This window comes from Xenopus laevis, chromosome 1L (assembly GCF_017654675.1).
Source record: "Xenopus laevis strain J_2021 chromosome 1L, Xenopus_laevis_v10.1, whole genome shotgun sequence".
Classification (NCBI taxonomy): Eukaryota; Metazoa; Chordata; class Amphibia; order Anura; family Pipidae; genus Xenopus; species Xenopus laevis.
This window is the reverse complement of record NC_054371.1, coordinates 119,231,557-119,256,254: the sequence shown is the minus strand read 5'-3', so window position 1 is coordinate 119,256,254 and position 24,698 is coordinate 119,231,557. Positions and strand designations below refer to the sequence as shown.

At 36.5% G+C, this 24,698-nt stretch overlaps 1 protein-coding gene across 2 annotated transcripts; it reads left to right on the top strand.

The window, feature by feature from the left end:
- The first annotated feature begins 498 nt into the window (after positions 1-498).
- LOC108696791 (cysteine-rich protein 1) lies at positions 499-22,447 on the top strand. 2 transcript variants are annotated; one of them, XM_018226435.2, is made up of 4 exons: positions 499-621; positions 15,350-15,444; positions 20,210-20,270; positions 21,603-22,447. In XM_018226435.2, exons 1-4 carry the CDS (start codon positions 579-581, stop codon positions 21,683-21,685), a joined length of 282 nt encoding a protein of 93 aa, XP_018081924.1. In that variant the 5' UTR covers positions 499-578; the 3' UTR covers positions 21,686-22,447. The 2 variants fall into 2 exon arrangements, with proteins under 2 accessions (XP_018081924.1, XP_018081931.1); XM_018226442.2 differs by having other exon boundaries at positions 502-621; positions 20,210-20,264.
- Positions 22,448-24,698: the final 2,251 nt, after the last annotated feature.

Genomic DNA, 24,698 nt, shown 5'->3' with positions numbered 1-24,698 from the left:
AGCTGAGAATAAAAAAATACATTCAGCTAGATATAAATATTGATGCTGTAAAATATATTTACACACAATCAGCACATGAAGGATCCACTTTATTGCCCTGCATTACCCACAATGAACCTGAACAGTAGCATCAAGCTGTTTGAAACGTAGCGACAGTATAAAGAATATACAGAATATAAGAAATAAAATAATATCTTTTGATTCGTTTTGATTTTGAGTTGGTTTTCTACGAAGTCATACATATTTTACTAAAGTGAATTAATATTTACATAAAACACTCAAGCCGTAAAAAGGTACTTAAAAGGTACTAAACGCCTTGCTTGATTTTATCTGAATCGTCAGGTTGTGACAAAGGACAAATTAATTTGAATACAACAACGGTTCACATATGCAGGTACTTGCTACAAGGAAGGCTCTCTCTTCTTTTGCTTTTTTTGTTAATATCAAAAAGCCTCATTTACATACCACAACATCCTGCCGCAAAGCAGAACAGAAGAAAAAAAACAAAGATTGTCAGTTGAGCCAAAGATCGGTTTTTACAAAATCATTTAGTGACTAAAGATACAGCTGAAGAAAAGATGATTTCCTATTGTCCTATTTGCGCAAAGCCAGTTTATTTTGGTAAGTTTCTGTTTAATTACTATTCTTTCCTACCATTTCTTGTGCTTGTTGTATAATTCTAATATATTCTACACACAACATACTGATACATATCTTTCATAAACACCATTACACTGACAGCTCTTTTTCTTTTATTTTTTGTAGTATTATTGAATCAGGTTTGCCATCTGACTAGTATTTTATTGGCCTGGTTGGTAAAATTTAGATTTGATGTCAATGTTATTCATAGGGAAGAAAGATTTAAGAAATCAGAAGGCTGGTATTTTTTTCTAGAAAATGTGACAAACCCAACTATAATTCCCAGAATCCTCAGACAGGGTGAAAATGATGTTTTAGCAATAGTAAAAGGTACCGGTATGCGATCCGTTATCTGGAAACCCATTATCCAGAAAGCTTCGAGTTACAGCAAAGTCATCTATGTAATAATAAAACAGTACCTGATCCAAACTAAGATATAATTAATCCTTATTGGAGGCAAACAATCCTTTTGGGTTTACCTAAAGTTTTTATGATTTATTAGTAGATCCCTTATCTGGAAAAGTCCAGGTCCTGAACATTCTGGATAACAGGTCCCATACCTGTATGCATTTCAGCTGTATCTAATACATTACGGATAATATGCTCTACTGAGTATGCAATCATAACATAGAAACAGGGAGCACTATAGAAAGAAAATCTGAAGTTTTGTTGGTTATTTAAGGTAATGTATATGATATCATTATTATGGCATAAATGTACTGTAATTTGTGAGCAATAAAGCTCCAATTTCTGTACACTCTGAATAAATAATGAGTTACAAGAATGGTAAGAGCGAGTAGCAAATGTGTTTTGATTAGTGAGCAGACAGGAAAAATAGCTGTAAAAAAATCAGTTTGAGAAAGTATTTCACTTCCTATTGCTGAGTGGGTGACGGATTATGGTGTGACTTTTTGACAGTATTGTTTTTTTACAATTCACACCGACATTTATTTATTTAAGGAATGAAAATAAACAAATAAAAACATTTGACCAGCAAGGCAAAGTATCAACAGCAAGAAGAAAATTTTGAGACAATGTCTTTCACTATAGTTTGTTAAATTTGCAGTTATACTTTAAAGGGGATGTTCACCTGCAAAAATGTTTTCAGTTCAATTGTTTTCAGATTGTTCACCAGAAATAAAGACTTTTTTCAATTGCTTTCTATTTTCTTTTAGTATGATGTAGCTAGGGATCTTAGGAGACAATTTGCAATTGGTTTTCATTTTTTATTATTTGCGGTTTTTGAGTTATTTTGCTTTTTATTCAGCAGCTCTCCGGTTTGCAATTTTAGCAAGCTGGTTGCTATGGTTCCAATTACCCTAGCAACCATGCACTGATTTGAATATGAGAGGAATATGAATAGGAGAGGGACTGAATAAAAAGACGGGTAATAAAAAGTAGGCAGAACAATAAATTTGTAGCGTTACAGAGAATTTGTTTTTAGATGGGGTCAGTGAAAGCAGGAAAGATTTAGATGAAAAAGGCAAATAAGTTAAAAACTATAAAAAAAGAAAAAATGAAAACCAAATGAAATGTTGCTTAGAATTAGCCATTCTATAACATACTGAAGGTTACAGAAAGGTGAACCACCCCTATAAAGTACAGTATGTATATATATAAACAGGCATTGGGATCCCTTATGCATCAAGCTTAAAGCTTAAAGGAAGACTATCTGCCATAGACAACTTAAACAAAGTTTAAAGGAGAAGGAAAGGCCTCGTGCACTTAGGGGTGCCAAATGTTAGGCATCCCCAAGTGATTGTATCAGTGTCATATTGGGATGCCAGGGGCCCACCATAAAAACCTTAGGCTGAGGGTTCACTTCCCAAACTACTATACCTCCTCTCCTCACTCAACCTCTTTATTCTCCTAGTTTCTTTTCTCTACATACTATACTATATTCTTCCATTATTAAGCCTCTTAGTTCCCATAAGAAATAGGAAATGACCATGGAATAGGCTAAATGGCTAGAAGCAAAAGGCCACTGACAAATGGGCCCACCGGGAGTTTTCTGCCAGTGCAGTTTTCTGCTGATAGGAGCACTGGCCCGGGGTTTCAGGTAGGTCAATACAATCACTTGGGGGTGCCTAACATTTGGCACCCCCAAGTGCACAAAGCCTTTACTTCTCCTTTAAATGTTTAAAAATTATTTTATTTTTTAAAACAGTAGCATGCACTTGATGGTAAATAAGCTGCATGAATCCATATTGGTGGAAAAAACATTTCTATCCAGATTATTTAATGTTTTTGGTAGATTTAAGGTATAAAAATCCAAATTATGGAAAAGCCCTTTATATAGAAAACCCCAGGTTCTGAGCATTCTGAATAATAGATCGTACACAAGTATAAAACTTCTTTGAAAATAAAAACTTATGCAGGATATACATCCTACCTATCCTTTGTATAAATAACCCCAAATTTGGGATAACAGGGGGTCACACTGTAACCCAGGAAGTGGGGAATTACTCCCTTCCACAGACTAAGGAGCCCCTTTGTGACCAATCCTTGGGGAAATAAATGGGGACACATTTATCAGTCTTCTACTCGGTACTGGCTAATAGATAAACATAGTTCATTATGGGGGGGGGTTATCTGTATACTAGTGATCTATTATCTATCTTAGAAAAAACACAAAGTTAGTTTAATTTCTCTGTTTGCATTGATTATATCTTCTATATAGGCACCCAAGGACGCATGTCTAGTGGGCCAGTTTTAAGGGAGTGGCTAAATTTGGTGGTAGAGCTGGCAGGGAGTGCGGGTAACCCTGTCCTAGACAATCAGCACATGCACAAATATTCCTGTGTGTGCTCCAACTGGGTAGGGTGGCCATCAGATGCTGTAAATAGGGCAGCTCGTGTGTTCAGCACAGGCCCTGTTATGTTAAACAGCTATCTAGTCCCTCTTTAAAATAAGGATGTTACCATAAAAAAGCCCCTAAATGATATCTGATTTCTATCCCTTCAAAGGCAAGGGACATGAAAACATGCCAGCAGTATAAATAACTACACAAATTCATGATCATTCCTCAGGGTCTTTCATTCAATATCAAATTCAAGGTAGCTGGCAAGCCTGTAGTCTCGAAATTGTCACATGGAGCAATTTCACTTTCAGAGATGAACCAATTACATGCAGCCATATGACACCGCAGTATGGTTCCAATAAGGGTGCAGTTAGCACATCACCTAATTACACTGTTGTGTAGCTACATTGGGAAACCCCCACCATGGTGTGAAAGATAAATGGGTCATTTACTATTTTGAAGACAGTGTGCTTTTTGCAGTATGCCTTGCTGCAGGTTGTGGCTACCCCCTTGGGGGATCGGGGAGGAGGGAGGGCATGTGTTTTTGTAAAGACTGCAGTCTACTCATCTTCCTGTCACAATTTAAATATTTTCACTGGTAAATCTGCTTGAGTTACAAACACAAATCAACTTAACTCAAATTTAAATTAGCTACAGTTTTTTTTTTTTTTTTCCTAATGCATTAAGAAATATTCAGTGATAAAAAGTCCGAAATAAAGAATTCTGGTTTCACAATCACCTCTTCAAAATATACTGTATAAAAGAACAAAATAAACATTTTCCTGTTTGAAAATGTCAATCTTCACTGAGATTTCATTAATATTGGTTAGTGTGCTTCCCAAGTGACTATTGAAACATTGCAGCTAAAGGTCAGAAAGCATTTTAACTAGTTTTAAAACTTAGTTTACCAAGAATGGAAATCTTATTAGCTTTAATGCATACTGTCACTTCTCTGTCTTTTATTAATACATCAGGTTGGAGAGAGATATAAAGGAACCTATACCCCTAAACAATACATGGCATAAGACATATTGTTAAAAAAGAATAACGCAAAAAAGAAAGAGGTTTAAATATATTTATGTAAATATTATGTACTGTTACCCTGCACTGGTACAAAGTGGGTTTGCTTCAGAAACAATGTAGGTGTAGGCTCTTTATCTATTGCATTTTTATTGGCGTAGCTTTTTGCCCAAACTTTTATTTAGCACTGAAATTGTACACATTTTGCACCTATAACTTCAGTTCACTCTGGCAAAGGAGGTACTGGTTGGCAGTATTGAAGTTTAGGCAGTTAGGATGAAGGAAAAACTAGAAATCGAGGAGTGATATAATAAAATGTTTACCGATAATGGAAGAAGTTGGGTTTTCTCCCCAGTGGAAAAACACTGGTGGAGAAAACACAAATTCTGCATTTTGCAATATAGTGCATTTAGCCTATGACTATGCTATAGCACAAAATGTGTACATATATTTTTTGTTGCTAATATGTTTTTGTAATAAAGGTTACGTTTCCTTTATTCATGTCTGCCTTTAAATTCCACTAGTGCTGTCCATATATCTTTCAGTGTATAAATTGACTCCCGCAGATGTAGGTCTGGGACATGTGCACCTAGACCTCATGTTTCTACTGGAAAGCTTTAAGTTTCAGGCCTTTACACTATGATATATACCTTATTTAGTTCTATATTGAAAATAGGCAGATTTTACTGATCTGTAGATACCAGACAGGGAGCAAACAATGTGGCAATATGACCCATAGAATTAGCAGACTAGTAGTCAGCACGGCTTTCACTTTCTTCCTTGGCTGGGTGCACGTCCTCCAATGGCCACTTTCCACTGGCAATACTGGTAAAGAAATTAGTCCAGCACCTGCAGTTTTTAATAAAACAGCCTTTATTGGTGCAAGGGCATTACAGCAACGTTTCACACCATATGGTCATTTATCAAGTGCTTGATAAAAGACCATATGGTCTGATACATTGCTGTAATGCCCTTGCACCAATAAAGGCTGTTTTTTTTAAAACTGTGGGTGCTGGACTAATTTCTTTGGCAATATGACCCATAGATACAGACTTGACAAAGAGACTAATCCATGGTGGGATTGTGGTGGCCAGTCAGGACCACAAGTAGTAATATTTTGAAAAGGGACCAAGTTTCTGGCTGAGCTGGGAAACAGGCAGGCAGACACATGGTGCACAAATAATATCAAAAAGATATATGTCCCAAGGCTTTTTTTGTAGTAAAAATAAATTATTTATTAATAATCACATTAAAAAGTTTTCAGTACATACTGACCCCACATGGCCCACCTTCCGGCACTTAGTTATAGGTGAGACACAACAAAGCCTTGGGACATATATCTTTTTGATAAAATGTGTGCATTGTGACTGCCTTTGGAACTGGGGCATGTGCCACTGGCTTGGATAGTGATTTACAGAAATCAGCCATGTGGACTTCCGACTATTAAATAATTTAAGGCAGAAACATGGAGCAAGACACTTTATTTGGGTATAGGCAAGGTTCAAGGGTGGTGGTAGCTCCAGATTCCCTTGCATCAATAGGCACACTATGGGGCAGATTTATCAATGGTCAAAGTGAATTCGAGGGAAGTACATTTTTGGATACTTTGACCATCGAATAGGATACTACGACTTCGAATTTACTTTGAATTCGATTCGAAGTAAAAATCGTTCGACTATTCGACCATTCCATAATCGAAGTACTGTCTCTTAAAAAAAACTTCGACTTCAATACTTCGCCAACTTAAACCTGCCGAAGTGCTATGTTAGCCTATCGGGACCTTCCAGAGCATATTTCTAATTTTTTTTGTATTCGAAGGAAAAACGTACGATAAAATCGATCGAATCGTTAGATTCGAAGTACAATCGGAATACGATCGTACGATGTATAAAATCTTCCAACTTCGAATTCGAATGTCGGAGAATTCTATTTGATGGTCGAATTTCGAAGTTTTTTCTACTTCGAAATTCGACCCTTGATAAATCTGCCCTTATGTGTGATTCACAAGGAGAGGTGGGACAGAATTAGTGATGCTGAGCACAGCTACGTGAAATTGCAAGGAGCAACTTTATGCAAAAGTACCTTTAAAACATTTTATATTCGACTGTACCTGAAGATGAACAACTTTGCTGGTCTTAAATAACCTTCAGGTTTTATATTATTTTGCTTTTTAGGTTAATATATTCGACTTAATATTAATCACTAAGGTCCTTTTTCATGTCAGAATGGGACTCTCAGAATAAATTTTTCTTTTTTAATTAAATCAGTGTAGTTAAATGTCTAGAAAATGTGAGACATATATTAATTCAGTAATTATCTACAAATAGGTTTGGCATGAACTATAAAATGACCTCAGCTATATTGTATCATGATTGTATCATGAAAGTGAATCTGTTAATAATTTATTTAGTTTGATATAATTAAAATAAAAAACAATTTGCTAAGCTGTACCTAGCAACAATGATTAACACACTTAGAGGCAGATTTATCAAGGGTCGAATTTCGAAGTGGTCGATACTTAGAAATTCGACCATCGAATTGAATACTACGAAATTTGAAGTCAAATTCGTAGGATTTTTTGCATCGTACAATCGTATTCCGATCGTAGTACCATCATACGATCGTACTCCGATCGTACTTCGAATTGTAAGATTCTAATGATTTTATCATACGATTTTCCTTCGAATACAAAAAACTTAACATAGCACTTCAGCAGGTTTAAGTTGGCGATGTATTGAAGTCAAAGTTTTTTTAAGGAGACAGTACTTCGATTATCGAATGGTTGAATGGTTGAATAGTCGAACGATTTTACTTCGAAACGAAGGTCGAAGGCGTAGTAGCCTATTCGATGGTCGAAGTAACCAAAAATTACTTTGAATTTCGAATTTTTTAACATCGAAAATTCCCTCGATTTCACTTCGACCCTTGATAAATCTGCCCCTAATTGTTTTTAAGTATCTGATCAAAAATCACATTTTAATGAATCAATGAATGGTTGCTGTTCCAAAAATGATATAACTGTAACAATGATACAGGTATGGGATCTATTATGCAAAGTGCTTGGGACGAGGGTTTACAGCATAAGAGTTTTCCTGTAATTTGGATAACCACCTAAAATAAACTATTACAATTAAAAAATCAAACATTAAATTAACCCAAGAGAATTGTTTTGCCACCATTATTGATCCATTCAGCTTCAAGTAAAAGGTATTGATTTATTTCTACAGAAAGGAATAAGGGGAAAATCTAACTATCTGCTTAAAATGGACTTCCCATAATTCAGAGCTTTCTTGATATTGGGTCTCCAGGTAAGAGATTCCATACCTGCATTTGCAAAAATCATTCTTCCAAGCAGCCATTAGTGCCCAGACTAAAGAATGCAGACTTTAAAGAATGCAGTGATGGATGCATGAAAATCATAGTTAGTAGAGCATTATGTAGCAGAGACCTGCGGCAGGTAGGGGGAGGCACATAGGCGTCATTCAGATGTGCAAGGTAAAGCACAGAAGGAGGTGCAGCCCACATTGGGGCCCTGTCCTTATTGCCTGCATTCACCACAGAGTGCCGGACTTTTCATCAGTGCAGAGCACAGTGTGAATGGCAGTGGCGGAACTACCGGGGGAGCAGGGGGTGCGAGCGGGCCAGGGCCTGCACCCCCTCAGGGCCCCCCCGGCAGCCCGCGCGCCATTGAAAATGTGGGGCGTACAGAGGGGGACGGGGCCCGGCTGCGCGTCACGCACCAGGGCCCGCCCCCCTCTAGAATCGCTACTGGTGAATGGGTACTTGTGCCCCCATTCTCCTAGAATGAGCACTTAGGGGCACGCTCTTGCAGTTGCGCCCCCCCACTTGTGGTCAAGAAGAAGACTCTTGTTATTATTTTGACAAGTGGACAAATCTAATTTCAGACAAGAGAGAAGACAGGAAAAGTCACCCATCATGCCATGAAAAGAATGATTCGGATGCTATATGTCTATTTTGACCAATATTTTAGTATCCCACCATTTTATTAGTCCACTTAGAATAAACCATTCACACCCTTCCCCAAGCTACAACCTATTGTCCACTTGTCCCCGAACTGCCTTCCCACCGGCTAGAATGTAAATCACCGGCGGGATGGCACTCGGAACATTTCGCTTTCCGAAGTCGCCTGAAGTTGCCTCACAAGGAAACTTCGGAAAGCCAAAGCGATCCGAGTGCCATTCCCGCCGGTGAATTACATTCTAGCTGACGGGAAGGCAGTTCAAGGAGATTAGTCGTCCGAAGAAGAAACGATTTGTCGCTGGGCGACTGATCTCCCAAAATAGCAGCGTGTGTCTCTGCCCTAAATGTTTTTTTAGCAGACTTTTGGTATGGTGATACGAATTACAGATACAGCTGTAGATCCCTTATGAGGCCCCCGTGCATTCCAGACAATAGATCCCATACCTGTATTTCAAGTCCTTTTTTAATTATATGAACCAATTTTATTACCTCATACTAATTTTAAGGCTTGTAAAACAGAACAATATGGGGGATATTTACTAAAATCCAATTTTATCTCATTTTTCAAATGAAAAAAACTTGACCAAACTCCAATCCCGATTTTGCCTTATTTATCATTAAAATAACTCTAATAAATTGGATCAGGAAAAAACTTGATAAAATCGAGCGAAAACCCAAATTGTATGATTTTTCCGTGTTATCAACCCCCAAATTTTTCAGATTATCGGGTTAACCCAGCACAGACCACAATATCTTCAAATTGGGATAGGGACAGCTGCCATTGACTTATACATGACCTCGACAGGTTTGACATGCCGAGTTTTTGGATTCTGGCTTTTTGCAGCATCTGGAGTTTTTTCACCAAAAAGCCTAACCAGAAAAAAAATCGGGTTTTAGTAAATAACTCACTAAATGTTACAGAAGATGTGAACTGTAGCCAACAACTTACTCTCAATTGTTACTATTTCTTCCCAAAATTGACCTCACATAGATGTAATTTATCGAAGTTAAAAAACTTTTAATTATTAAGGGGCTCATTTAAGATTGCTTGTGCTTTTCGGCATGAGTAAACTTTAATGAAACCTGCATGAGTTAACATAGCCCCTATGTTAAATAACTGCCAAGTATTTATTTCCAAGTGTATATAGCAGCATAGTAGCAATAATGACAAATATGTCTAAACTAATTTAATTATTTTATTATTGTTTAGATGGTTACATAGTTAAATAGTTACATAGTTAAATTGGGTTGAAAAAAGACAAAGTCCATCAATTTCAACCCCTCCAAATGAAAACCCAGCATCCATACATACACCCCTCCCTACTTTCACATAAATTCTATATACCCATACCTATACTAACTATAGAGTTTAGTATCACAATAGCCTTTGATATTATGTCTGTCCAAAAAATCATCCAAGCCATTCTTAAAGGCATTAACTGAATCAGCCATCACAACATCACCCGGCAGTGCATTCCACAACCTCACTGTCCTCAATGTAAAGAACCCCCTACGTTGCTTCAAATGAAAGTTCTTTTCTTCTAGTCTAAAGGGGTGGCCTCTGGTACTCTGGTGATCCACTTTGTGGGTAAAAAGGTCCCCTGCTATTTGTCTATAATGTCCTCTAATGTACTTGTAAAGTGCAATCATGTCCCCTCGCAAGCGCCTTTTTTCCAGAGAAAACAACCCCAACTTTGACAGTCTCCCCTCATAATTTAAGTCTTCCATCCCTCTAACCAATTTAGTTGCACTTAGTCTCTGCACTCTCTCCAGCTCATTTATATCCCTCTTAAGGACTGGAGTCCAAAACTGCACTGCATACTCCAGATGAGGCCTCACCAGGGACCTATAAAGACATAATTATGATTTCATCCCTTGAGTTAATGCCCTTTTTTATGCAAGACAGAACTTTATTTGCTTTAGTAGCCACAGAATGACACTGCCCAGAATTAGACAACGTGTTATCTACAAAAACCCCTAGATCCTTCTCATTTAAGGAAACTCCCAACACACTGGTGGCTACTAAATGTAATTATTACATTAATAATAAACTTTTAATTAGAGCATTACTTGAACTTTAGTCTACTTGTATAGGTCAGACAGTTCTTGTGATAAAAAAACACAAAGCACATTCCAAACTTTTTTCATTAGACTCAACCCTCTCAAAGTCAATGCCACATATGTTTTCTTCATATTTCCCAAAAAAAGCATACAATTTAATGTAATGATCCCTATGTTTTCTAGTTTGCTAAGCAATTTTAGTGTGGAGGGGAAAAGAGCATTCCTCTTTGGGGTTTTTTAAAAATGTTATTTAATTATCTAATTTCATGGTAATTTTTGTTCAATTATATTTTAGTGACAATAGGTAGACTGATAAAGTGATCTGATATTTCAAATATTCACAGTTACCAGTTAATACTTATTGTATCTACTTGTACCACTTGTATTATATCCAATACTTTTAGAGAGATGTAAAAATCTAAAGCATTTGATTCCTACATTAATCAAAAGCAAGAATAAAACATTACACTTCTGCATGTGATAAGCCAACCGAGTCGTTATAAAACCATGAATTGTTATAGAGATATTAATCAAGATCTGACATTTATTATGAGCAGCCCAGTAGTTATTAGTTGATTTGACTGAATCTCCTTTTATTCTTGTTGTGCTTAGCATTAGAATAAAAGTGAAATTATAATAAAGCTTTTTTTTTTTAAAGCTAAACAATTGACTCTTCCTATTTTAGGCATACTGTGGTCCCCAACTAAAGACAGCAGTTTTTGTTTCCCATTGAAATCCAGCTATTGGATCGGTATCATTGTGCCTTAAATCTACTAGAAAACCTTAAATAACCCTAAACCTAATAGAATTGTTTTTCCACCAATATGGCTTTATGCAGTTTAAACCTTCGTCTACAGGTATAGAATCAGTTATCTGGAAACCCGTTATCCAGAAAGCATCAAATTTCAGAAAGGCCATCTCCCATAGACTCCATTCTAATCAAATAATTTTTTTAAATGATTTCCTTTTTCTCTGTAATAATAAAACAGCACCATGTACCTCATCCCAACAAGATATAATTAATCCTTATTGGAGGCAAAATAAACATAATGGGTTTAATGATTGTTTAAAATATTATTTATTTGAAAAACTATGAAGATCCAAATTACAGAAATATCCCTTATCTGGAAAACCCCAGGTCCCAAGCATTCTGGATTACAGGTCCCATACCTGTACATGGTACAGTTTTCTTTTTACAGAGAAAAAGGAAATTAAAAAAATTACAATTACAGGTATGAAACCCAGAATGCTCGGGACCTGGGGTTTTCCAGATAAGGGATATTTCTGTAATTTGGAACTTCTTATCTTAAGTCTACTAGAAAATCCTGTCAACATTATATAAATCCAATAGGTTGGTTTTGCCTCCAATAAGGATTACTTATCTTAGTTTGGATCAAGTACAAGGTACTGTTCTATTATTACAGAGAAAATGGAAGTAGTTTTTAAAAATGTGGATTATTTTGATAAAATGGAGTCTATGGGAGATGGCCTTTCTGTAATTCGGAGCTTTCTAGTTAATGGGTTTCCGGATAACGGATCGCATACCTTGCTTAAAATGGACTATGAGAGATGGCCTACCAGTAATTTGGTGCTTTCTGGATATAACATTTCCAGATAAGGGATCTTGTTGCAGTTTGTATTCTCAGGAGTTCAACTACCTGACTCTAAGGGGCAAATTCATCAAGGGTCGAATATCGAGGGTTAATTAACCCTCGATATTCGACTGGGAATGAAAATCCTTTGACTTCAAAAATCGAAGTCGAAGAATTTTGCGCAAATACTCCGATCGAGCGGTCAAAGGAATAATCGTTCGATCGAACGATTAAATCCTTCGAATCGAAAGATTCTAAGGATTTTAATCCAACGATCGAAGGATTATCCTTGGACCAAAAAAACTTAGCCAAGCCTATGGGGACCTTCCCCATAGGCTAACATTGGGTTTGGTAGCTTTTAGGTGGCGAACTAGGGGGTCGAAGTTTTTTCTTAAAGAGACTTCGACTATCGAATGGTCGAATAGTCGAACGATTTTTAGTTCGAATCATTCGATTCGAAGTCGAAGGTCGAAGTAGCCCATTCGATGGTCGAAGTAGCCAAAAAAACACTTTGAAATTCGACTTTTTTTTACTTCGAATCCTTCACTCGAAGCTAATGAATTGGCCCCTAAGTGAAAGTATAAGAAAAGGACTGCAATTATTGCTCAAACATGAATAATGTACATTAATCGATTTCTTATAAAACTTAAACAATGTGCTACAAAATGCTTTGGTATATGTTGTAAAGACAGCATATTTCTACTATAAAAACATATGGTGTCATGCATAAAATGTGGTTTAGTCTAGTGATATATAGCAACCAAATAGCAGGTTGCAGTTAAAAACAGGTTCATCCTTGAATTCTCTTTCAGTTATCAGCTTATGTACATGTTCTACTAAAAGGAAAAATACAGACATATTGTCAAGGGCTGGAATCTTATATCCAGACCTTAAATTAATTGCATGCTCTAAAAATTATGATATAATTGATATCACTGAGACCTGGTGGGATGAAACATGGACTGGTTACACCCTTTTTAGGAGGGACTGATTGATTAAAAAGGGTGAAAGAGTGTGTTTGTATGTAAAGCCTGAATGGTCCCAGTTCTGGTAGTGCAACTAGTGATGCATGGTTTACACATGAGGAAATTCAAAAGAGACTAGAACATGTTAAGATAAACAAAGGTCTGGGGCCAGATGGTATTCATCCCAGGGTACTTAGCGAGCTTAGCTCTGTGATTGCCAAATCTCTTTACTTAGTTTTTCAGGATTCTTTGAGGTCTGGCTTAGTGCCGAGAGACTGGCGAATTGCTAATGTGGTGCCTCTATTCAAAAGGGATCCCATTCTCAGCCTCAAAACTATAGGCCAGTTAATCTGACGTCAGTGGTAGGAAAGCTTTTCGAAGGGTTAATGAAAGATACTGGCAAATTATAATACTATGAGTGTGTGCCAGCATGGTTTTATGCGTAATAGATCTTGCCAGACTAACTTAATTTATTTTTATGAGAAATACCTTAATTCTGGGATGGCAGTAGATGTGATTTACTTAGACTTTGCTAAAGCATTTGATACAGTGCCACACAGAAGGTTACTGGTTAAATTAAGGAATGTTGGCCTAAAACATAGTATTTGTACCTGGATAGAGAACTGGCTACAAGATAGACTACAAAGAGTGGTGGTAAATGGAACATTTTCTCATTGGACCAGTGTTGTTAGTGGAGTACCGCAGGGCTCTGTACTAGGTCCCTTGCTTTTCAACTTGTTTATTAATGACCTGGAGGTGGGCATTGAAAGTACTGTTTCTATTTTTGCAGATGATACTAAATTGTTCAGAACTATAGGTTCCATGCAGGATGCTGCCACTTTGCAGAGTGATTTGTCTAAATTGGAAAACTGGGCGGCAAACTGGAAAAATGAGGTTCAATGTTGATAAATGCAAGGCTATGAACTTTGGCAAAAATAAAATAAATGCAAGTTATACACTAAATGGCAGTGTGTTGGGAGTTTCCTTAAATGAGAAGGATCTAGGGGTCTTTGTAGATAACAAGTTGTCTAATTCTGGGCAGTTTCATTCTGTGGCTACTAAAGCAAATAAAGTTCAGTCTTGCATAAAAAAGGGCATTAACTCAAGGGATGAAAACATAATTATGCCTCTTTATAGGTCCCTGGTAAGGCCTCATCTGGAGTATGGAGTGCAGTTTTGGACTCCAGTCCATAAGAGGGATATAAATGAGCTGGAGAGAGTGCAGAGACTAAGTGCAACTAAACTGGTTAGAGGGATGGAAGACTTAAATTATCAGGGTAGACTGTCAAGGTTGGGGTTGTTTTCTCTGGAAAAAAGGCGCTTGTGAGGGGACATGATTACACTTTACGTACATTAGAGGACATTATAGACAAATAGCAGGGGACCTTTTTACCCATAAAGAGGATCACCGTACCAGAGGCCACCCCTTTAGACTAGAAGAAAATAATTTTTATTTGAAGCAACGTAGGTGGTTCTTCACAAGGAGGTCAGTGAGGTTGTGGAATGCACTGCCGGGTGATGTTGTGATGGCTGATTCAGTTAATGCCTTTAAGAATGGCTTGGATGATTTTTTGGACAGACATAATATCAAAGGCTATTGTGATACTAAGCTCTGTAGTTAGTATAGGTATGGGTATATAGAATTTGTGTGAAAGTAGGGAGGGGTGTGTGTATGGATGCTGGGTTTTCATTTGGAGGGGTTGAACTTGATGGACTTTGTCTTTTTTCAACCCGATTTAGCTATGTAGCCTACTCAGTTTTAGTATGCCCTAGTCTTAGCAACTTTTCAATTGGTCTATATTTTTTATTATTTCTATTTCTACATTATACTAAAAGTTAATTTAAAGATGAGCTACCCATTTCACAGCCTTATGAGGCATGTAAACAAGTTGTAAAGAAATTTTTACTTACTTAAAAACACAATATTGTATTTTGCAATATAATTGTCTTCAATAATTAGATAATAAAATTTTTAAGACCTCTTCTAAGATCTGCAGATCATTTTTTCCGACTATCATATGAGGCATAAAGGGTTTGAAAAACATTAGATACACACAATGGAGAAAATATTTTACACACAGGAAATTTGCTTTCACTGCACATGATTTGTTAATGTTTTCATAATATGTTCCCACTAAAAGTTTCATTTATACCTGCAACTACTCTTGGGATGGTAACCTTCAATACCTAACTTAAAATATGAAGTTTTTAAGCCACTATTATGGAAATGATTTTGTGTTAATAAACAAGCGTTGATTAAATAGGATGCACTTTTGTTTTTGTTGGAATAGCTGAGAGAAAACGTTCACTTGGCAAAGATTATCATCCCTTATGCCTGAAGTGTTTCCAGTGCAAACGGCATCTTACTGCTGGTCAGCATGCAGAGGTAAGCTCATAAAGTACCACTGGTTGCTATAGAAGTGATTGCATCAATGACTACAACTCAATATACTGTTCACATACAGTTTAAATAAAGAGCATCCTCCTTTTATAGGAGAAGGAAAGGTTAAAACTAAGTAAGCCTTATCAGAAAGGTCCATCTAAATACACCAGTAAAACCCCAAAGTAGTGTTGCTCTGAGTCCCCTGTCAAAGGTAATACTGCATTTCTTTCCTTCTATTGTGTACTCATGGGCTTCTGTATCAGACTTCCTGCCTTCATCTTAAACCTCATTGCCCTGGGCAAGAGCATGCTCAGTTTGCTCCTCTCCCCCTCCCCCTCCCTTCTCTACTGTAATCTGAGCCCAGAGCAGGGAGAGACTCAGGCAGGAAGTGATGTCACACAATGTTAATACTACAGCTCTTATCCTAAACAAACAGAGAGTTTCTAGAGCTTTTTACTCAGGTATGGTAAAACATTCTATAGAATAAATATAGCATTCTAGCTTGCACTATTGCAGATAATCTATTGGCAATAAAATGCCTCTGTAGCTTTCCTTCTCCTTTAAGCCTGTGCAACTAAAATAAGGAAATTGATGGTTTTTTGGTAGCCAGACAGTTTAGCATATACAGTGTGGGTTTAAATTCTCTGAACTCCTGAAATAATGTTGCAAGGCAGCTCATTAAAGCTGATTAAAAAAGACCTAGAGGAGAATTTACATTGTGAGTAGGACCAAGAAAACAGAAAATGATAAACAAGCAGTGCTGTCGCCTGCATTTACAGTATTACCTTAAAGGGGTTGTTCACCTTCCAAAAACTTTTTTCAGTTCAGTTGTTTTCAGATTATTCCCCAGAAATAAAGACTTTTTTTTCCTTTAAACTTTGGGGCAGATTTACTAAGCTCGAGAGAATAGTTCGAATGCAAAAATATTCGAATTTCGAAGTATTTTTTTGGGTACTTCGACCATCGAATTGGTCAAAATAGATCGAATTCGATTGAATAGAATGATTCGAACGATTCGAAGTAAAAATTGTTCGACTATTCGACCATTCGATAATCGAAGTACTGTCTCTTTAAAAAAACTTCGACTTCAAACTTCGCCAGATTAAAGCTACCGAACCTTCCAGAGCACTTTTCTAAGTTTTTTTTGATCGAATAAAAATCTTTAGATTCAAAGGATTTTATCGTTCGATCAAACGATTTTTATTTGATTGTTCGATCTAAGCTTTTGCGCTAAAATCCTTCGAATCCTTTGAATTCGAGGGTCGAATTCGACGGTTTTTTAACCTTCGAAATTAAACCCTTGATAAATCTGCCCCTTTGTGTTTATTGAAAATTTACATAGATACTTGATAGAATGCATTTTCTTCACTTGTCCATACAAACAAAAATAAAGAACATTTATGACATACATTCTCAGCATTGTTATTTTGTAATGTGTAAATTCTCTTTTTATCGTATCTTATACTTACATAAGGGGGAATGGAAAAGGAAAATGGGGGGGAGGGAATCGCAAAGTCCGGTGGTTGAAACATTATACACGCCTATGTAGCAATCCTTCTCTATGTAGCAAAATATTCCACACTTCTTCAAATTTACTTAAACTATTATTCATTAAGTAAGTTTTTCCATTTCTATAGTCCATCACATTTTATTTCGTTATCTCCTGCAGGGGGACCTTTCCATCTTTTAGCTATCAGACCAGATCAGACACCTGTTCAGGTTTCCGTAGTTAGCCATGTGTCAGGTGTCTTGATGTTGCCAAAGTTTCATTGATTGTTTTGAATATGTCCGCCCATAATCGTTTGATCATAGGGCATGTCCACCACATGTGCATTTTGTCTGCTATTTCCCCGCATCCTCTCGGGCATAAAGCTGGTGTGTGGAACCATTTATTTAGCTTTTTGGGTGCTAATACCAGTGGTCATATACTTTATAGGTATTTTCTTTTCTGCACATGTTAATTGAAGCTTGCCATAGTTCTATGTATTTTCTCCCATCCCTCTTCCTCTAGTGAGTCTCCTAGTCTTTGTTCCCATTTGAGTAGAGCCTTAGTTTTCCCCTTTGGGTAGGTAGCTTCAATGAGTTCAGAATAAAGTAGACTGATTTTATGCTTACGATGAGGATTGTTGCATAGATATTCAAATGGCGAGACATCTGGGTATTTGTGTCCCAACAGCCTCAATATGTAGTGGGATATCAGTTGAAAACTATGATGCTCTTTTAGTGGTATCTGATGTTGTGTATGGAGAGTATCCCATGTTAGCAGTTTAGAGTCACGGAACATATCCTGTACTTTGGTGATTCCATTGGTTTTCCACCACACATAAAATGAAGAGTTCATCCCGGGAGGGAAAGCAAGGTTGTGAAACAGTGGTGTCAGTGAGGAAGGAGGTTTTCGAGGATATAAGGCAGATTTCACTTTGTCCCATTCAGTCACTCAATACTTAATGAACATGTTACTCTTTCAGGGCCTATGTTTGTTTTCTAGCCATAATAAATCCGCTGCTTTAAGTGGGGCGGTCAGTTGGTTTTTAAGTTCCACCCATCTATCGTTATTAGAAGTCGAGTGCCACTTTGTTATTTGTGCTAGTATAGCTGCTTTCCTGTAGCTTTCCAGATGTGGAAAGGCTAGTCCCCCTCTTGTGGTGGATTGATAACATATGTTTTTATTCATTCTATGTCTTTTGTGTTGCCAAATAAAATCCAGTTGTTGTAGCTTCTCAAGATAATTTTTGGGAGGAGGCACAGGCTAATAGTTTAGGGAGTAGATTCATCTTAATAGAACAGGTTCTACCCAGCCATGATATTGGCAATAAAAACATTTTTTTAATTTCTTTCCATTATTTATTTTTTACTGTTTTTCCCAAAATCTAAGTTTAACGTTTAGTGGCCCATTTATTTAGCTCGAGTGAAGGAATAGAGGAAAAAAACGTAACATTTCAAATTTTTTTTGGGCTACTTCGACCATCGAATGGGCTACTTCGACCTTCGACTTCGAATCGAACGATTCAAACTAATAATCTTTTGACTATTCGACCATTCGATAGTCAAAGTACTGTCTCTTTAAAAAAAACTTCGACCCCCTACTTCGCCAACTAAAAGCTACCAAAGTCAATGTTAGCCTATGGGGAAAGTCCCCATAGGCTTTGCTAGCTTTGTTTGGTCTAACAAAAATCGTTCGATCGATGGATTAAAATCCTTCGAATCTTTCGAATAGCGCTAAATCCTTCGACTTCGATATTCGAAGCCAAAGGATTTAACTTCGACATTCAAATATTGAGGGTTAATTAACCCTCGATATTCGACCTTAAGTAAATTTGCCCCTTAATGTCCCTGTTTCTGGTGTTTCAGTCTGACAGCTCAGTAATTCAGGTGCAGACTCTAAACTGTTACAATTTGGTAGATTTAGTTGATATATTTCTCAGAAGTATCTCTGGAGTATTAGCAACTATTGTATCAATTCTAATACCTGCCTTTAAAGGGGGTTGTTCACCTTCCAAAAACTTTTTCAGTTCAGTTGTTTTCAGATTGTTGTCTCCAGAAATAAAGATTTTTTTCAATTACTTTCCATTTTTTTAGTTTTTTTACTGTTTTTCCAAAATCTAAGTTTAAATTTTAATGTCCCTGTTTCTGGTGTTTCAGTCTGACAGTTCAGTAATTCAGGTGTGGACTCTAAACTGTTACAATGTTGCAACATTTAATTGATACATTCCTCATCAGCATCTCTGCACTATTAGCAACTATTGTATCAATTCCAACAGCTGCCTTTAATGAAACTCAGAGATTCTGCTCAGCAGGGACAAATAGAAAGTAATTGGAAAAAAGTCGTTATTTCTGGTGATCTATCTGAAAGCAACTAGTTTTTTGAAGGTGAAAAACCCCTTTAATGAAACCCAGGGATTCTGCTCAGCAGGGACAAAGATAAGAAATGTATCAACTAAATGTATCAATTTATAGTTTACAGGGTCGGCGACCCCCTGACACTAGCTAACCACGCAATACTTTTGGTTGGTTTTTTACAATTTTGCAAATAAAATCGAATAACATCTGATCACAGCTTACAGAAGTATCCTATGAACTGTATTAATATGAACCACGGATCCATACGTAGCATACTTTGCTGTATAGTTCTCCATTTGTGAGCCTATTATGAGTGTCGGCCAGTGTTCCTGCTCCTTCCAGCACCAGATACAAGATGGCAGCAACCATGGCTGTAAAGTTATTACACAGTAGAATGCCCATGTGATGAAACACTGATGAATGATATTGTTGCTAAATGTGCAATAATAAAAGGATGCCAAGGATCTGGGTTCAATTGCCAATTATAGGTCTTTCTAGCTAAGTTCCTGGATGTTCTATAATTACTATTTTTGTATGATTTACTGGTTAATGAACTTTCCTGCATTTTTCAATGCATGTTGCTAGGGTAATTTGGACCTTAACAACCAGACTGCTGAAATTGCAAACTGAAGAGCTGCTGAATAAAATGCTAAATAACTCAAAAACAAAAATTTAAAACCAATTGCAAGTTGTCTCATAATATCACTCTCTACATCATACTAAAAGTTCATGTAAATGTAAATAACCTCTAACTTTTACTGTAACTTTGGCATGATAATGAACTCTCTGGAACATTATGTACATGCTCATTACTATAAATGGTACGGTAAAATGAATGCATTTATGTAAGAAAATATGTAAGCATATGTATTTTGTTAAACATAACCTTTTTATATAAATGTTACTTTTTCTCTTTTTCTCTACCCAGTATGATGATAAACCATATTGTAACCGTTGCTATTTACTGCATTTTGGACCAAGAGGTAAAGGTATTGGCTTTTTCACTTAACATTTCAGATCCATTTCCCTTCAGCAACATCTATTAATCATTTTTTGTGTCAGTCTACTAATAAATGTTCTCTACACTACTTCCTCGCAAAAAAGAAAATATTTTCCACTTAAGTGTTTTTATAGTTGTGTTAATTTTATTTATTTTGTGTTTATATATACCTTCACAGAGATTGCTTTGAAATAGTCTAAATACCCTAAATAGTCTAGTTGTCCTTTGTCTCTCATTTCTATAAGAAATTCCACTATCTTAAAAATTGTGTTTGTAAATAATTGTCCAATGGAAAAGTTTATACGTTATAAGAACAAAGTCTATATTTGCCAAAAAGGCAAAGCTGTCTCTCTGTAGATTATAGGTATTTCACACTGTTGGTTATATTTACTAAGCTGGTATATTTATGCCAACTTGTTTAGTGCACTAGATTTGTCCTGGATATTTTTTTAAATATTGGCAATTATACAAAAGCCTGTGAATGCTATACATCATCCACTTGTTACATTAATGCTGCTTACTGCATTGATTTATTTCACATTGCTGGTACCCGAGTGTTTGCAAAGGGCTTATATAACATAAAGCTGCATTTTATTGCCTTTGAGCAAGGGCAGGAAGATAATGATGTGCCTGCACACACAAAAAGTAGATGCATAAAGTAAAGGCAGTAGATGCAGAAAATGAGGGAGGACTATTTTTTGTATTTTGTCCTTTTTTGCCATTATGCACCCATGTATGTACAATGCAAAAGTTAAGAATCAAGTCTTAAATTGCCTAAAAAATTAAATGGTTGTAAAAACATTGTAGTCCTTAAAATAATAATTTCAGAATGCCCTTGCCTTAAATTTCAGTTATAATAGCTACAGTACTGTATATAGTGTCTTCCACACCTTACATTGCATACAGATGGGTATATTTCTACCAAAAGCCACAGGCTATGAAGGTGATTGTATATAGAGTTGTATCTATTTTCTCAGGTCAGTAGAGTGGGCCTCTGCTCCATGACATTGACCCAAATGGTCATACATAGAAAGGTTCACTTGAATGGCCCCCGTTTCTTTTTTTCTGACTGCTACGCTGTTTAGGTATGACAACAATTTAAGTTAATTTGCTTTTTAAAGATAACATAAAACAACATAACTTTTCTCTAGAAATGTCACTATTAGACAAGTAAAAATGATTGTAACGTGAATGTCATTCATTGCATACTGGAAAGCCAGGGTGAAGTTTGAAGGGTCTACATTTACAGACAGTGTTTTTAGAAAACCTCATTTTAAAGTCTAAAGTGATTTGTTTTTTGTTATTGTAATGTTTCATTAAGGAGCACGTGGATCAACATCAAGACCATCAACTCATACTGCAACAGTGTGTCCTTCATCCAAACCAGCAGTAGAGAACAGATGATAGGGTTCTGGATACGTGAAGACTGAAGTGGGCAATGTGGCTTGTACCCTTTATTAACATTATTATTAACATGTATTTTCAGAGCTCCAACATATTGTGCAGCGCTGACCCTTCTGCACATACACAAATTTAAAGCTAATAAATGAATAGTACCTGGCATTGTATATCTCTTTGTTTGGAGAATTTTAGTATTTTACTACAGGGGGCAGATTTATGACCCCAGGATTCAATGCCAGAAAACACAAGCTTCTCGTTTGTGTTTTCTACAATTGATATTTTTTAAATTAAAAGATTGCAAAGTTGTGGAAAAAAAACAGGTTCTGGAACAAACGAAAGCAATTGATTGCAGAAAATGTGTCTGTCTTTGGTTTGCCAAGCCACAATACGCGGTAGATCATAATTCTGAATTTTAGTGTTTTGCTACCTAAATGACTTTTTGTTGGCATTCTTTCCACGATACAGAAATATAATCTCATTTGGCTAAATAATGATTTAAAGATGTTTTAATGAATGTGTTGATGTTTGATGTTGATGATGTTTTCATAATGTGTTGGGAAGGGAAGAGCTGTTATGATTGGCATCCATGATGGTGTTTTATTAGAAAACAGGGTTATGTAGTTGGATAAAAAAAAAGCATTTACAAGCTGTGATCTTACTGACTTACTAGGGTGTCCAAATATTTGTCCATGCCACAATTGCTATTTTCTTTTTTCTTATGTTTTAAAGTTTGCGAAATAAAATGTAATAAAACATTTGCAAATATATTGTTTTTTAGCACACTGATTTCTGCAGTAGTTGTCTTACAAAATTAACAAAATATGTCATTTGCTAAGGGGTTGCCAAATCTATAACAATAAGCAACTATAACCTTTATACTGTGGGTCCTTGAAGCCTACTCATGACTCACAAGATCACAGATAAAGTTTGGTCTGTAACAGGTCAGGAGGCAGACCCCATGCGGGTTAGGATTTACATAGCCAGCGCTCCTTGGCCCACTGCTGCTCTTCGCCCCCCATCCCCTCCCCTTTATTCAAGCAAATTTTCATCATCTGGACAAGAGCAATGGGGATTGGCGCACAGGAAATTTAAAAAACTATAGTATCAAATGAACATCCCCAGTGTTTATGAACCGATGTGGGTGTGATTGGGCAGAATGCCGCCCCCTAGGCCTGGGTCTTGGTGGCCTTTCCACAAATCCGGGCCTGACCCCATGGGATCCAGGAAAGACTCCCTTGAACACAGCTGCAGCATGAAAAAGAACATTTGGGAATTAAACAATTTGACAATGCAAATATGGGGTAATAGGGCAGGCTGAGCATGGTATATAGGTTGGCAATAGAGGTAAGTAGTGATAAGCGATTTTTTTCTCCATGTATCGGTTTGCAGCAGTGAGTTTATCTGCAGGGCGAAAAGTTTGGCATAATGACGATAAAAATTCACTATGCAGTCATTTAGCGTGCGACAAAAAAGTCTCACATCATAAAAAGTTGCACATCATATTATACTCCTCTCCTTCCACAATAAGCAATGGGATTTGAGCCATTGGTATTTGAGCACATAGATATTATCTGTTGGTGGTCGGATTTATTAGTTGTGTCTGTGTTAGTAAGCTAGTAAAATATAAACTATAGATGGTACGTTTTGCTTAAAGAGCAACATAGTTACTAAGTGTAGCAATATTAAAATTAAACTGTTAAATTGGGCAACAATGCAATGATACCTAAGCCAGAATTTACCAAAATAGTATCTCCACGAGCACAAAGGCACAACAAATCAGAAATTATTTACAAAGTGGGATTTATAAATCTCACTTTGTAAATAAATTCTAATTAAATGTAGTAGTAGATACCATTACCAGTCTGTCAAAAATCACAGACAGGTTTTTAAGAAATTGTCAACATGGGAGCCTTTTTTTAATTGAAAATCAGTTGTAGCCGAGTGCAGGGGTCCCCTGAAACATAACTATGCAAAAAGTTCCTAGGAGTGCCAAATATGAGATTGGCTATTGGTAACCTATAGGAGGCTCTGTTTGGGAGCAACATGTTGCTCGTGAGCGCTGGCCTAGGGGATAGGAGGTTCTCTAACAATATAGGGCATGTATAGCAGTATACTGAGAGAGCTATGCATGTCATTTTGCCTCCCATTTACTCTAATGCAATGTGGCGAATTTTGACACAAAGCAAAACATGAGATTCGCTCAACATAATCCACAAGTCGTGAAAGTAAGGGAAAAATGTTTTATTGGTAGCCCAATTGCAGAAAAAAGATGCAATGAAAAAATATAGACTCTAATTTAGTTTGCTACAAAAAAGTTGCTGTGACAAAAAAAGTCTTCAATAGACAATGTATTTTGCTACAAATAAGTTGGCACAACAAAAAAGTCACCCATAGACTTTACTGTGTTATCAGAATTTTAGATGTTTAGCAAAAAGGATAGTTTTGCTCATCACTAGAAGTAAGGTGTGACCCCAGATAAGTCACTTAATCTCCTGGTGTCCAAGCATAGTGAGTGGACCTATAATGTCTGCCTTCATTGCTTTAAAAGTGCTTTGAGCATCACAGAAGTAAAGTACTTTAACCATTTAACCACTAGAGAACTGGCCATTTATTTACAATAGAGGCAAACTGTTATCAAACTATCCTCTTTGTATGTGAAATGTAGGTGTGCCTCATGGGAGTGATCTTCCTAAAGAAGCTTTTATTCAAATGTTTTTACCACCAATAAATAAATACAATGATACATGCTCATATTTAAACACCTTAAAAAAGGTTCACAATATTTTTAGACAAGATGCTTTAGACAAGAATTTATTTAGATTTGAAACCACATGAACACATGACAATTACATCTGTGTAAATGTAACTCAGGGTAATTAAACATGGCGCAATATGCCTTTAATTAAATTGAAGCATGCTATATTAAATAGCTCCAAATCCTGAATATAAGATTTAAATGAACTACTTTTTTTCTGTTACCGCGTTAGAAAGATTACTGAATGTTCATTTTAATTAT